General features: G+C 47.6%; 1 protein-coding gene across 1 annotated transcript in view; it reads right to left on the reverse strand.

Moving 5' to 3' along the window:
* The window catches only part of LOC135821654 (neurogenic locus notch homolog protein 4-like), a 36000-nt gene extending 21161 nt beyond the window's left edge, over positions 1-14839 (reverse strand). Inside the window, exons 1-4 of the mRNA XM_065334653.1 lie at positions 14681-14839; positions 14241-14343; positions 13157-13337; positions 12522-12637 (exon numbers count right to left, since the gene is read on the reverse strand). Of these exons, the coding sequence (XP_065190725.1) occupies positions 12522-12637; positions 13157-13337; positions 14241-14343; positions 14681-14839 (559 nt within the window). The remainder of the gene's footprint in view (positions 1-12521; positions 12638-13156; positions 13338-14240; positions 14344-14680) is intronic.
* Between the last annotated feature and the right edge of the window lie 1840 nt (positions 14840-16679).

Below are 16679 nucleotides of genomic sequence, written 5' to 3' on the forward strand. Positions count from 1 at the left end.
CGCACGCACGCACGCACGCACGCGCGCGCACACACACACACACACACACACACACACACACACACACACACACACACACACACACACACACACACACACATGCATACATACATACATACATACATACATACATACATACATACATACATACATACATACATACATACATACACACTTACCCACACACATACACACACATACACACACATACACACGCGCCCACACACACACACAAATTCACACACATTCATGCACATCCTCACACTCAGACATATTCGCACACGAGCACACACACACACAAACACACACATGTACACTGACAGCCACACATACAATTGCTTTTTTTTGTACTCAGTTCATAGTAGAAACGGGATAGCTGCCCCACAGAACTGAAAAGGAATGGAGATGGAGCGAATACTGTTATTTTTGTAGGCAGGTTGTTCTAGCATAGCGCACCCTAACATGACCGATCCCCTTTCACGCAGCTCGCATCTTTTACGTGATTAGGAAATAGGCGAAACATCCCCTTCTTCTAGTGTATATGTGAATGCTATAGAACGTAAATTGGAGATGAAACCAACCATAGCGATGCACGAGTGTGACAGAGGTCTTGCTCCCAGAGACTGAAAACTCGCACCATGACCATCTGCGCGACCACTACTGAATGAATGAAACATGGGGCTACGAACATAGCCAAGTGGCGGTCTATTACAGAAAGTTTAAGTTCTGTTTGGTGTATATTCTCTTATACCTCTCTCCATATACACCCGCACTCATATACCAGATCTCCCATGAAGTTTATAAATTTCCATATACACTGTTCAATATACACCACTAATGAGGTATATACACCACTCAGGAGGTATATACACCACTGAGGAAAACCATCAGAAAAAAACTCACTGAGGAGCTTTCTTTCTCTAAAAAGGAGTGTATATAGCTTTCTTTCTCTAAAACTATATTCACTCCTTTTTAGAGAAAGAAAGCTATATTCGCTCCTTTTTAGGGAAAGAAAGCTATATTCACTCCTTTTTGCTCTTGTCAGTCTTGAGCTTGCGCATGGAGAGGTATAAATATATTATAACAAGGGACCTCGTGTATATCGAGAAATATCGACCAGTTATTAAAACCTCGGCTTCGCCTCGCTTTTTATACTGGTCTATATTTCTCGATATACACTCGGTCCCTTGTTATAATATATACATACAATCATAGAGATCTGATAAAGAGAATTCAAAGTTTACCTCGGCGTTGGAAATAGTCACGATGCTAATGAAGATTGCATTGCAGGGGTGGGCGCAGTCGGACTGTAGATCTGCTGAGGAATGTGTAGAACTCTGCCGAATCGCAGAGCTGGACAAACAAAAGTTGCTATTGTTCACCGGGCGATGCATCCACGGCTTTGCGGGGAGCCTGCTCAGTTACGCACTGATTTTAAAGTCACCAGGTTGGCGGTACCCACTTGTAGAAGAACATCGAAGCGCATCTGCCACCCGCTGCAAGCGGGGCTGGTCAGACTAGGTTCTCTGTTGCCACTACCCAGCGATATTCGTACCATCCCAAAACGCAGTGTTTTCAAGAGGTCAGTCATCTCCATACACTTGCTCCATGAAACGTATCAGCCATTATTCCATTAATTTTGTTGTCATCATTGCCACACCCGCACGACCACGCCTCCTACACACAGTCACTTTTGCTGTCACATCCACTCATAGTCTAGTTAGTCCACGTCCACTGATGTTGACGGAGGCAGCTCTCTTGCTACGGTGCTGCTGTGTGATAGTTGCATGGATCCAGCTAATGCCTCTGCTTCGGTCAGGGAAATCAGAATAGGAAAACGGCTGTACCACCCCGCTCTTTTCTTTTTCATTTTTTCGCCTATAATTCATTATCTTTAGCCCTTAATTTCAATTATAATTGTTTTCTTATCCTTCGATTTCTTGTTATTGCCCGTTAGAATTTGAGAAGTAAACTAAACAACAACAAAAACAAAAACAACAACAATAACAACAACAACAACAACAACAACAACAACAACAACAACAACAACAACAACAACTGCTGAACTGGAAAGAAGCATTAAAACCGCTAGAGCCGAAGGTGACGACCTCCTACTACTTGGAGACTTCAATGCCAAGAACAGTGCGTGGCTCACCACAGACAGAACAAATTGCCTTGGGGACGACATACAAACTCTTCTGCACACATACGGCCTCACACAACATGTCAGATTCCCTACTTACATCCGCCGACAAACACCTCTCTCATGTCTAAACCTTGCTATCTCCTCACTCCACTGCAATGATGTTCATATCTAATCACTTCCACCGTTTGGCGCATCCGATCACACTACTATCAGTGGCCACATCAATAATCAACTGCCCCCCCCCCCCCCCATAATTAACAACTCCCCTCCACGAGCCAGAAGCACCACATTCTGGTCATGGACAGACAGCACTATCCACCTTCTTCGAGAAGCCCTTTCATGCACAAATCTCAACCACCATCCAAACCAACACGACCCATGCCCAGTTGACACCTTCTGGCGATCCTGGCGCGACAAAGTCCTGAGCATCGCCCAAGAACACTGCCAAGTTACTCGCACTCACCCCCCCCCCCCCTTGGGACAGGAAGAACGTGCCAGCACGACCATGGATATCAAATGGCCTCTTGAAAGAGATCAAGGATAAGCGCAGAAAACACAGAATATACCTTCACTCACGCTCGCCCGACGACTGGAACACGTTCACTGCCCAAAGAAACCGTGTCACCACTCTCCTGCGTCATGCAAAATCGGAATTCGTAAACAACTCAACAGCCTCCTCTACTTCCCTACACCGCCTCATGAAGCACCTAACTACAGCTACAAAACAACGCATACCCGAACTTGTCAGCCAAGCAACTTCTGCAACGACACCAGCACAAAAAGCCGCTGCCCTCAACGAATTTCGTTATTTTACAGAGCAAGCTGTCCGTGGCCAATGCGGATGAGCAAACTCCAGCCATCAACACCACCCCTGACATCCTCAGTCCCCTTCAAGAAATCTTGACTTCCCAAGCTGAGGTCGAAAAACTCCTCTGCGGAGTTGATACCAACAAAGCCCCGGGTTCAACTCTATTCCAAACCGCTTACTCAAAGAAGCGCCTAAGGAACTTGCACCGTCGCTATCCTCCCCCTTTAATCTTTCATTCCAAACCGGAGAAATCCCACAGGAGTGGAAAGATGCCACCATTACTCCAGTACCCAAGCCTGGTGACCCAACCCAACCAACAAACTAGAGACCGATCTCTCTCTTGAGCACTACATCAAAAATCCAAGAAAAAATTGCACATCAACTCCTCTACAAGCACATCACACTCCACCTACACAACCAGCAGTCCGTATTCTGTGAGAAGGACGGCACTGAGCAGCAGCTTGCCAGTCTCGTCCATACACTCTCCACGACGGGAAACACGTCAATGCCTGCTTTTTTGATCTAAGCAAGGCCTTCGATCGTGTGTGGCATGCAGGCCTTCTAGCAAAACTCTCCCACTATGGTGTCCAGGGCACCGCCCTGGAGTGGTTCCGACTGTACCTGTTGGGCGTCGGCAGAGTATCCAGGTGGATGGCGACCTATCGCCTTTCCTCGAGATCCCTGCCGGCGTCCCTCAGGGATCTGTTCTTGGCCCGCTTCTATTCCTCGTCTACACCATAGACCTTCCACACGCATGTGAGAATCCCGGCACCACCTGTTGCCAATTTGCAGATGACACCGCTCTGATTTCCATAGCGAGAACTCTTCAAGACTGAACGCGAAACTTACAACAGAGTGTCACAGCAGCTGGAGACTGGCTTCAAAGATGGCACCTGCTGGTTAACACAAAGAAAACAGTCATCCTCCCGTTCTACCACAATAACAGCCCCCCTGAACAGCTACCCCAGATCACCCTCACATCTATCAGACATACATACTACCTATATTCTTATATGCGAGCAATGCTCTCAAACCGTTGTCACACACTTCCCTTGACAGGCTAGAACGACTCCAGCGGAAAGCCGCCAGAATATGTCTCCACCTTCTCCTTTACACACACTTAGAACACTCCCACCTTTTGCATCGCATCAAATGGCCAACATTATTTTCACGCTTTAAAGTTAAACATAATAATTATTATACTCTTCGCCACAATTATGCCCCATCACATATACTCTCGCTGCATACTGCTAGCGATGTGCAACCTTCGTATAATTTACATCGCTCTCGTACTTGGCACTTGCCAACTCCGCGGACTGACCGCTGTCTCCATTCTCCCCTGTGCAAGGCCATTCATTACTTTAATTGCTTGCCCATCCAGCTTCGCAAAATCCCTTCTCGTACTCCCTTCAAATCCCAGATATCCCTGCTGTTGCCCAACTCTGTATGCTCGTGTAGCGATCACACCTGCCCGTACACTTAAGTACACAACTCGGTATGCTCGTGTAGCGACCACCCCTGCCCGTACACTTGAGTAGTCATTAACCCCTTGGCCCTGGCCACCCAATTGGTCCTCACACACAATTCTTCCTCACTCTTTCTCCTTTCTTACACTTTTATCTCTTATTGGCCACTGGCTATCGTGAGAATAAAGATTTGAAACAACATCATCAACAACAACAACAACAACAACAACAACAACAACAACAACAACAACAACAACAACAACAACAACAACAACAACAACAACAACAACAACAACAACAACAACAACAACAACAACAACAACAACAACAACAACAACAACAACAACAACAACAACAACAACAACAACAACAACAACAACAACAACAACAACAACAACAACAACAACAACAACAACAACAACAACAACAACAACAACAACAACAACAACAACAACAACAACAACAACAACAACAACAACAACAACAACAACAACAACAACAACAACAACAACAACAACAACAACAACGACAACAACGACAACAACGACAACAACAACAACAACAAAAAAGTTGAGTAGGAGTAGGAAGCAGATTTTGGCGCTCCCAGTTTTTCCCTAGATTTCTGCGGATTGAGGCTTACCCGGGGTACCAGACCCCAACCATGGAGCGCAACATTAGTACTGCTGCCCGAAATGGCGAGCCACGATGGAAATCACTTACCCGTGAAGACATGAAGGCCAACACCGTAGTTTTCACCAGTCACGCCGGTATCAAGACAGTGGATGTAGCCGAGGCCCTTGTTACCCAAGGGTACACGGACGTCGCCTCCGTCCAGATCACCAATTCCAACCTCACAAAGGTAACGTTATTATCTGCTACGCAGACTGACGCACTGCTGGGGCACGGGTTTTTTATCGGCGACAGCCATTTCTCTGTACGCCCTGCATTCACCAAACAACTACAACTCCATATCTTTGATGTCCCGATCTGGATCGAGAATACCGTTATCTGCAGTGCTTTGGCTGCATTTGGCCAGATCCAGGGAGACATCCGCCATGGTCAAATTCAAACCCCGTCGGGGATTACTGTAGGGACAGGTATGCGATTCGCCACCATTGAGCTGAAGGAGGGATGTCGGCAAGTTCCGTCATTTGTCCGCACAGCCGACCAGCACCAGTTTCGTGTCCGTCACGAGGACCAGAGGGCCACCTGCAGGATCTGCATGGGGGAGCACTTTGCTCGATCGTGTCCGAGCAAGCGGCCCACGAACAAACCACCCACAAATACACAGAGCACCAATTCGGCTGCACTCCCTGGATCACAACTGAGCTCGGGTACAAGTGCGCCCGATGCAGGAGGTAGTGAGGCTGTTCTGAGTGCTAGTTCAGGTAGTAGCTGTACAAACACGGACCCCAGCGCGGAGCCCGAGAGCTCAAATCAATCCACCAGCTCAGCACGCACGCGCACAGAGCCCAAGGGTTCACACTCGTACGCCAGCGCAGCTCAACAGGGAGCCCGCGCACAGTTCAACTGTACGCACGGGGCGGCCGAACAGGTGAGCACTGCACCCGACGGATCCCCTGCTAGTACTAGTACTAGTAGCAAGGATGCAACACAGAAAACCGCTGAAATGAACAGCGCCAGTGCGTCTGAGAACACAACCAGCGACGGGGAATCCAAGGAAATACAGAGCAATACTCCATCCTCTGTCGACCAAACTGAGGTAGCTGAGAGTTCCAGCTTGCAGGTAATCGCTCCCAGTACACCCCCAATGTCCGGCACCCCTCCGCCTACAGGCACTGGGGCAGGCCACGACGACGGGGCCACCACGGTTGCCTCTGACGATGCGGATTGGATACCCAGCGGTCCTCGTCGTCGCCGACACAGCCACGGCCATTCGACCATGGAGGAGAAAGCCAAGGCCGATGGGACATGGCCCTCCCCTCAGAGGAAACACCCGAAATACTGAGTCCAGATAAGTTTCAACAGCTAGCCAAAAGACAAAAACATAAAAAAAAAAATTAAATAAATAAATAAAATTCCCCCCAAAAAAAACAATACCAATGTCAGTGAATTTGAACTTTCTCAGCACCAATGTGCGTTGCATATTCAACAAAATGGACGAGTTACTTACCTTTACCCGTTCGTGCTCTGAATCTCAGAACGAACTATCAGTCATTGCAGTCCAGGAAACCTGGGCTGACACATCAGACCCTGACAGTCTCTATGCAATCCCAGGCTACAAGCTGATCAGAGCTGACAGACAGGACTATGGTGGTGGTGTTGCCTTGTACATAGCGGAACGTTTCAACACAAGGGTACTGACAATACCAATGACAGCAGCAGAATGCATATGGACGAGAATATCCACCTGTAACCTTTCCCTCGTTGTTGCAAACATTTACCGACCACCCCGTAGCGATGCCACCCTCTTCTGTGCGGAACTGGAAAGAAGCATCAAAACCGCTAGAGCCGAAGGTGACGACCTCCTACTACTTGGAGACTTCAATGCCAAGAACAGTGCGTGGCTCACCACAGACAGAACAGATCGCCTTGGGGACGACATACAAACTCTGCTACACACATACGGCCTCACACAACATGTCAGATTCCCTACTTACATCCACCGACAAACACCTCTCTCATGTCTAGACCTTGTTATCTCCTCACTCCACACCAATGATATTCATATCCAATCACTTCCACCGTTTGGCGCATCTGATCACACTACTATCAGTGGCCACATCAATAATCAACTGCCCCCCATAATTAACAACTCCCCTCCACGATCCAGAAGCACCACATTCTGGTCATGGACAGACAGCACTATCCACCTTCTTCGAGAAGCCCTTTCACGCACAAATCTCAACCACCATCCAAACCAACACGACCCATGCCCAGTTGACACCTTCTGGCGATCCTGGCGCGACGATGTCATGAGCATCGCCCAAGAACACTGCCAAGTTACTCGCACTCACCCCCCTTGGGACAGGAAGAACGTGCCAGCACGACCATGGATATCAAAGGGCCTCTTGAAAGAGATCAAGGATAAGCACAGAAAACACAGAATATACCTTCACTCACGCTCGCCTGACGACTGGAACACGTTCACTGCCCAAAGAAACCGTGTCACCACCCTCCTGCGTCGTGCTAAATCGGATTTCGTAAACAACTCAACAGCCTCCTCTACTTCCCTACACCGCCTCATGAAGCACCTAACTACAGCTACAAAACAACGCATACCCGAACTCGTCAGCCAAGCAACTCCTGCAACGACACCAGCACAAAAAGCCGCTGCCCTCAACGAATTCTTCATTTCACAGAGCAAGCTGTCCGTGGCCAATGCGGATGAGCAAACTCCAGCCATCAACACCACCCCTGACATCCTCAGTCCCCTTCAAGAAATCTCGACTTCCCAAGCTGAGGTCGAAAAACTCCTCCGAGCAGTTGATACCAACAAAAGCCCCGGGTTTGACTCTATTCCAAACCGCCTCCTCAAAGAAGCGGCTAAGGAACTTGCACCGTCGTTATCGTCCCTCTTTAATCTATCGTTCCAAACCGGAGAAATCCCACAGGAGTGGAAAGATGCCACCATTACTCCAGTACCCAAGCCGGGTGACCCAACCCAACCAACAAATTATAGACCCATCTCTCTCTTGAGCACTACATCAAAAATCCAAGAAAAAATTGCACATCAACTCCTCTACAAGCACATCACACCCCACCTGCCCAACCAGCAGTCCGGATTCCGCGAGAAAGACGGCACTGAGCAGCAGCTCGCCCGTCTCGTCCATACCCTCTCCACTGCGAGAGACGACGGGAAACACGTCAATGCCTGCTTTTTCGATCTAAGCAAGGCCTTCGATCGTGTGTGGCATGCAGGCCTTCTAGCAAAACTCTCCCACTATGGTGTCCAGGGCAACGCCCTGGAGTGGTTCCGACGGTACCTGTTGGGGCGTCGGCAAAGGGTCCAGGTGGATGGCGACCTATCGCCTTTCCTCGAGATCCCTGCCGGCGTCCCTCAGGGATCTGTTCTTGGGCCGCTTCTATTCCTCGTCTACACCATAGACCTTCCACACGCATGTGAGAATCCCAGCACCACCTGTAGCCAGTTTGCAGATGACACCGCTCTGATTTCCATAGCGAGAACTCTTCAAGACTGTACCCGAAACCTACAACAGAGTGTCACAGCAGCTGGAGACTGGCTTCAAAGATGGCACCTGCTGGTTAACACAAAGAAAACAGTCATCCTCCCGTTCTACCACAATAACCGCCCCCCTGAACAGCTACCCCAGATCACCCTCAGGAATAGTCCGCTTACCGTAGCACAAAAACACAAACACCTCGGAATAATCTTTCAGCATGACCTCCGTTGGACGGAGCATGTTGAATACATAGTCAAAAAATCACTCAAGTCTTTCAATATTCTTTTTAGACTAAGGTCTACACTCACCAGTGATTCTTTATCTCACATCTATCAGACATACATACTACCTATATTCTCATATGCGAGCACTGCTCTCACACCGTTGTCCCACACTTCCCTTGACAGGCTAGAACGACTCCAGCGGAAAGCCGCCAGAATATGTCTCCACCTTCCCCTTTACACACACTTAGAACACTCCCACCTTTTGCATCGCATCAAATGGCCAACATTATTTTCACGCTTTAAAGTTAAACATATACTCTTCGCGCATTCTCTGCGCCACAATTATGCCCCACCACATATACTCTCGCTGCATACTGCTAGCAACGTGCAACCTTCGTATAATTTACGTCGCTCTCGTACTTGGCACTTGCCAACTCCGCGGACTGACCGCTGTCTCCATTCTCCCCTGTACAAGGCCCTTCATTACTTTAATTGCCTGCCCACCCAGCTTCGCGAAATCCCTTCTCGTACTCCCTTCAAATCCGAGATATCCCTGCTGTTGCACAACTCTGTATGCTCGTGTAGCGACCACCCCTGCCCGTACACTTAAGTACGCAACTCTGTATGCTCGTGTGGCGACCACCCCTGCCCGTACACTTAAGTAGTCATTAACCCCTAGGCCCTGCCCACCCAATTCTTCCTCACTCTTTCTCCTTTCTTACACTATTATCTCTTATTGGCCACTGGCTATCGTGAGAATAAAGATTTGAAACAACAACAACCGACCTGCTTTCAAACAAGAAATCTGCTCACTGCTGATTAACTCAATCTGCTCCTGCAGCGCTCACCCTCTCCCATACTTGTAAAGTTCAAAGTGATGTAAATCACTTTCCAACTGTTTAACCCACAATCTCACCCTCTCATAAATTTATCTCTTATTGGCGATGGTGCCATCGTGAGATTAAAGAATTCAAACAACAACAACAACAGTAGTGTGTGAGTAGGAGCAGGAAGCAGATTTTGGTGCTCCAAGTTTTTCCCTAGATTTCTGCGGATTGAGGCTTACCAGACCCCAACCATGCCGCAGGGGCGTCACACACGGTACGACCACTACGACCATGGTCGTACCACTTTTCGTCCAGGATGGTCCACCCAATTCATCCGAAAAAGCAATAAAAAAATTCAAGGACCTTCGGACTTGTACAAAACATCGCAACTGTTACTTTCATTGCAAGGAGCATACAGACTTGATGCCTAGCACTAGCAGCTAGCTATTTCCCAAGACTCCAACCGCTATCCATTACGATAGGCGGTTGGAGACAACCAGACAATGGATTCCTCACGGACGCATTCACTGCAAACTTGACGGAAACAGAGCTGAGCTGGCGGCAATCACTGGGTCCAGAACTAAAATTTTCCAAGATATACCATGTTACAATGGCGATCAGCACGTCAAGAGACACTACATGTATGTAACTTGTCAGCTACAACGTAATAATTATATTCTTTCCACAACGACACCTACCTAGTACCTCTGGCTCCTGACGATCTACTGCAAGCGGATTCGAAAATGCATTACACCCGCGAACGCAGCGCTTGTCAACGGAAAAGGGAAGCGCTTCATTCTCCGAAGCTGAAAAGTGTTTGGACTGCTGCTCCACGGCGGCAGAATATTCTGCAGCTGTTTACCGACACGACCCGCTTCACCTATATTATAACGATTTACGATCGTTTCGTTCCCCGAGTTTTCTGGTAGCAGCAACAAGAATTTCGTCCACGACGACAGGACGAAAGTCTCTCGCAAACTAAAGTCCTGTTGCCACGAAGACAGAGAAGATTCCGCAAGCGCTTTCTTCTGCTTCCATTGTTGTAGCTCTCCGGTCCACTGGCAGATCTTTCAATCCCACCGAACAAAAACAAAGGATCTTCTTTTCTCTCTAAAAACAACTAAAATAATTACTTCGCGACTGTCCAGCCCGGACGTGTACATAGTGTACGCGACGCGGCAGACTTTTGCAGGACACGACATACATGTACGTTTTTGCATAGCCGCTGGCGCTAGAACGGGCAGCACGCTTGTACTTCGGATTTTGCGATTTTTTCGAGGGCAATGGCCCTGAATCATTGAATGGGTTCCATTTGCCTTGCTTGGCTACCTACGATGTACAGAAAATACCAAAAATCCATGAGAAGTATGTTTTTGGAGCTGGAGTGGGGTTGTCGAATAAGTGCTAGGGGAACCCTCCTTTGCGGCTGTAGAGTGCTAAAACCTGGCCTGTTAGCCGAAAAATCCTTATTTTTTTCCCGGACCCCCCGCGCGAGCCCTGACTTCGTCTTGACAAATCCATGGCAAAGAGGCCCAACGGCCGATCCAAAGACACCCAGGCTTTCGATAATAATGTCGGCTGGACCCAGATGGGCACAACATGGATTTGGATTTCCAGGGAATCAGGCACCAGTTGAGTGACGTGCACTTCCACTGACATGAGATGGAAACCGTTTCGGCAAAGTCGTGTCAGAGTGTCTCGGGAATGAAACGTGGCCTTGCAGCTCAAGTTACTGTAGACAGCTGCACGGATATCAGGTCGGGGTAGCCATGTTCAATCAGGGCCTCAGCAACTTCGAGGGTTTTCGTGTGCAGTGGAACGTGGAAAGTCCCCGTGTTCCTCTTTATAACTTTCGGAGAGACCGAATTCCAACTGCGATTTTCACCGGACGTGGGCATTTTGGAACGCTCTAACTATCTACTACCTAATTTTAAACTATCCAGTCCCTACCCTGCTCCAGACCGGCCTGCTGCCGGCTGGCTCCTACAAAACCTGCGAAAAACTACGGAGCTCGAAAAAAGCAAACTGCCCTGTCAGCTTCAGTACGTGGTAGTTACCACGAAGAAAACACTCCTCCTCCCGTCCACCACAATAACCGTCATCCCACATCACCCTCAGGAATAGTTGGCTTACCGGAGCACAAAAACACAAACCCCTCAGAATAATCTTTCAGCATGACCTCCATTGGTCGGAGCATGTTGAATACATAGTCTAAGGTCTACACTCACCAGTGATTCTTTATCTCACATCTATCAGACATACATACTACCTATATTCTCACATGCGAGCAATGCTCCCACACCGTTGTCACACACTTCCCTTGACAGACTAGAACAACTCCAGCGGAAATTCGCCAGAATATGTCCCCACCTTTCCATTTACACACACTTGGAACACTCCCACCTTTTGCATCGCATCAAATGGCCAACATTATGTTCACGCTTTAAAGTTAAACATATACTCCTCGCACATTCTCTGCGCCACAAGTATGCCCAATCACATAATTATACTCTCGCTGCATACTGCTAGCAGCGTACAATATTCGTATAATTTACGTCGCTCTCGTGCTTGGCACTTGCCAACACCGTGGCCTGCTTGCTGTCTCCATTCTCCCCTGAACAAAGCCCTTCATTACTTTTTAAAATTGCTTGCCCACCCAGCTTTACGAAATCTCTTCTCGTACTCTCTTCAAATCCCAGATGTCCCTGCTGTTGCACAACTCTGTGTGCTCCTGTAGCGACCACCTCTGCCCGTAAACTAAAGTAGTCATTAATCCCTAGGCCGTGCCCACCCAATTCTTCCTCACTCTTTCTCCTCTCTCACACTATTATTTCTTTTTGGCCACTGACTTATTGGCCACCGGTAAGCCCTGGAATGTATGATGTGGTATAAAAGGGTTACTTACTTGAAGCAATATAATTCTTTACACCACCTGAATTTAAGATGTTGCCATTTGAAAAATCCGTAGGAAACTTGAGAGCGCACAAGCGAAGGTTGTGTGAAACTCCGTTGTTAAGAAGACTGTGCATGCAAAGCACACAAAATAAAATGAAAAGTGCGATATAGCCGTCTGCGATCTTGACAGACAGACACGCACTACCGTTGACGGCATTACTCTTGACAAACTACCGCCTGCACTCAATAGACGCCCTTAACAAACAACGGTAACACTATTTTTTACGGTACTCGTACCTTGATCACCCAAATAGCAGTGAAGCTGCAGCGTAAAAACGTTATGGGGGATGATTTATCGTTGTGACCAAAGGTACGTGTTTTGGCCAAATATTGCATAGTCCGTACGAATTTCACCTTGTATTGCGTATATGATGACATTAATGGTTGTACCGCGCGAAGTAAAAGCTATTCTCGTGGCTACAGCGTACTAAAAACAGTGTGCATCTTGCTAAAAGGTCGAGCCCAAATCACGGTATTTTCCCCCTTACGATAATACCGTTACAACATAACCTTGTTAACTGGTTTGAGGGAACATAACCTTGTTTGCTAAGGGTGTCTAATAAGTCTATACTTCCACACATTTACGACAAAGTCAATTCTACGGTTCCTTTGCGACCCGTCGTATCCACATGCGGCTCGTCGACAAGCAATATCTCCCTGCTGTTGGAGAGGAATGTCTCCAAGAGTCGAGAACCCTTGGTAGTCTTCCGTCCGACTGTGTTGTTGCTTACTGCTGTATTGTTGCATGTGAGAACATTGCACGACACTGCACCAGTATTATAGTAATGTAGAGAAACAGAACATAGAAAGGTACCACATAAAATCTTCGATCACTTTGTGCATAAATTTCTCCAAATTGGGCGTCTGTTATCCAATCGTTAAGAAACTATATGAGAGTAATTGTGGAGCGGACCTGAGCAATATTCCGAAAACTATTCTCAAAAAGCTCCAGCCAAATTTGAAATATTTCAAAAAACCTACGCGTCTATAGTTTTGAAATGGAGTTGATTACCCCATCTTTCCACTTCCCGATATTGTTTTGGAAAACACGAAAAATCGAAAAATAAGTAGAGGGCGGCAATTTTTCACAGGAGGGGGGGGCGCAAACAGCGGAGGGGGCACTGTGCCCCCTTACCCCCTTTGGCTAGAACCCTGCCAAAGTATGTATGTGTGAAAGTCGATCTCTCAGATTTCGCTCAAAATTTACAGGCACGTTCCCTTTGGGGGTTTAAATTGACTGTGCAATCCTGCGAAAAAGTTTCAGAGGAGAATAATTCTCAATTCATTCAGTCATATACCTCTGTAAGAAACACAAACCACACGTTTCCATCTTTCTCCTTGATCTTGCACAGATCATTCCTATTGCAAAGGTTTTGTTGTACTGAAGTACTCCCAATTTAACGTTCCTGTAACCTAAGGGAAGCTAAAAGGGAAAACCCCCCAATGCATTTCATGTTTCTCTGCAAGGATCGCTACAATGGTATTATATAAAGCACTGTTGAAATGGTGAAATTCTATGGACGACAAAGGGATTGTCATTTTTGCACGCAGTCTCTTGGTTCATCCTTTCCGGGTCAGTTCCTCTGTCCAGGGTCGAAAAGCATGAGCTGACAGGTACTCGGCCACATCCAAAATATCTATAGGCAGCTGAGCTGGGTGTCCGAAATACCTCCTGGTTGGACCACCACTGGAGAACTGCCAGCGAAAACACTGTCCATATCTGTAGATGGCCGAAGAAGTTTGCACTCCACGTCCTCTCCATCACACTCCACCTGTACTTTCAGATATACAGTATACACTGCTGCACACAGTCTTCCTCAACATACTCAACGTCGCACTCATATTCCCCACACAAAAGCCCATCTGCACACGTTTTTCTCCGCTCGCCAGAGAGTACTGCTTTCGCTGCCTACTGCTCGTGCTAGCGATGTTCCACATAAGGTTACTCAAATTATTGACTTGAGCAAGTTGAGGGAGCAGCAAAGTTCATTGATGTTTTTGCACTTGCAATCAATACTGGCATTGTCCCGGATATGTGCAGCGATGTCCATTCTGGTCAATTCATCGGCCGACTCACCTCCCAAGTCAGTGTCGATGCCAATCGCTTGCCAGGTTGTCATCAGAGTAGAATTCCTCGTCACTGCAGATCGCGGGACTACCAGCATCAATTCTTTTACGCTCGATGAAAGTGTTGCCCTCAAATGAATCGTCGCTGTAGCCATCATCGTCTTCCTTCTGTTTCCGACCCAAATCCTCAAAATAATTCATCCTGCGCATGGAGTGCGAGATTGTCGTCTTCTTCCGCTCCGCAGTACAGTACTACCACTAGGCTCTTCCGTCGATACATCGATGACGATCAGTTTTAGGCGACTCAGCACAACATGGAATACAAACTCAAACAAATAAACTTACTTGCAACAAAGAAAATGCATCCGGAACAGTCCAGTCGACCGAGGAGAACAACAACAGCCACTCCCGTTGCACTGCACTTCGTATTCTTTGCTGCGGAATTCAAATCGCGATTTTCTCGACTTTTTCCAAAAAAGCTGTGGTCATGTTTTAGCGCACTCTGGCTCATGTATCCCCCCCCCCCCCCCCTTCGCTATGATATTATTGGGCAACGATCCCATTTGACTTTGCGAAGTAAAATAAAGAATACACACTTACATACATACATACATTCTCTCTTTCACTTCAGTTCAGTCAGGGCAGTCGATGCTCGGGTCTCAGCTCTTAGTCTTGGTTTTTCTTTGAGCTCGGATTTCTATACTACTCACAACAGGCTTTGACAACATCCAAACTCGGCTCCTGAAAGAAACTGCAAAGGAAGTCTCCCCATCTCTCACTAGTCTCTACAATCTGTCCTTCAGAACCGGAGAAATACCACAGGATTGGAAAGACGCAACTATTACACCCATTCCCAAGTCGGGCAACCCCTCCCATCTTACCAACTACCGACCCATCTCCCTGCTCAGTATAATATCAAAACACAAGAAAAAATAGTCCACTCTCGTCTGTACAATCACATAGCACCGCACTTAGGCACAACATCCGCCTTCATACCAATACCAGCGGGAGTGCCCCAGGGCTCGGTCCTGGACCACTTCTGTTCCTGGAGTACACCATTGACCTGCCCACTGCCTGTGAAAATACTACAACCTTGTGTAGCCAGTTCGCAGACGACACCGCACATATTGCCATTGCAGGCAGCTACATTGAGTGTGAGGCTGCGCTACAAAGAAGCGTCGATGCTGCAGCAGAATGGCTAGAGCGCTGGCACCTGCTAGTCAATAAAACGAAAACCGTCATCCTCACGTTCTACCATGCTAACCGACCCCCACCACGACTACCCGAAATAAAACTGGGCCAAACCCTACTAGAAACAGTAACACAACATCGGCACCTCGGCATCATCTTTCAGCACGACCTAAGATGGTCAGCCCACCTTGACTTTGTGCTGAAGAAAGCCGTAAAATCTTATAATATTCTCTTTAGGCTCAAATCAACTCTACACACTAAATCACTCTCTCTCTCATTTACAAAACGTATATCCTGCCTATAATTGAATATGCGTGCATTGCTGTCACCCCGCTCTCAATCTCAGCCCTTGACCGTCTTGAGCGAATCCAGCGCAAGGCGGCCAGAATCTGCCTCCGTCTCCCCCTCCACACTCCTCTGTATCATTCAACACTGCTCAATCGGCTCAAATGGCCGACAATGTTCTCTCGCCGTAAAGTGAAGCTCACCCTTCTTGCTCACTCCATAAAATACCAATATGCCCCACAACACATACGCTTGCTCAACACCCCAGCTCAAGTTACGGCCCAGTACAGCCTTCGACACGCACGCACTTGGCACCTCCCACCCTCCAGAACCGATCGCTGTAAAGACTCCCCACTGTACAAGTCCCTAGAATACTACAATGCCCTCCCTGCTAGCATTCGTGACGTCTCCTCCCGACCTGCTTTCAAACAAGAAATCTGCTCACTGCTGATTAACTCAATCTGCTCCTGCAGCGCTCACCCTCTCCCATACTTGTAAAGTTCAAAGTGATGGAAATCACTTTCCAACTGTTTAACCCACAATCTCACCTTCTCATAAATTTATC

This window comes from Sycon ciliatum, chromosome 7, assembly GCF_964019385.1.
Source record: "Sycon ciliatum chromosome 7, ocSycCili1.1, whole genome shotgun sequence".
In the NCBI taxonomy this organism is placed as follows: Eukaryota; Metazoa; Porifera; class Calcarea; order Leucosolenida; family Sycettidae; genus Sycon; species Sycon ciliatum.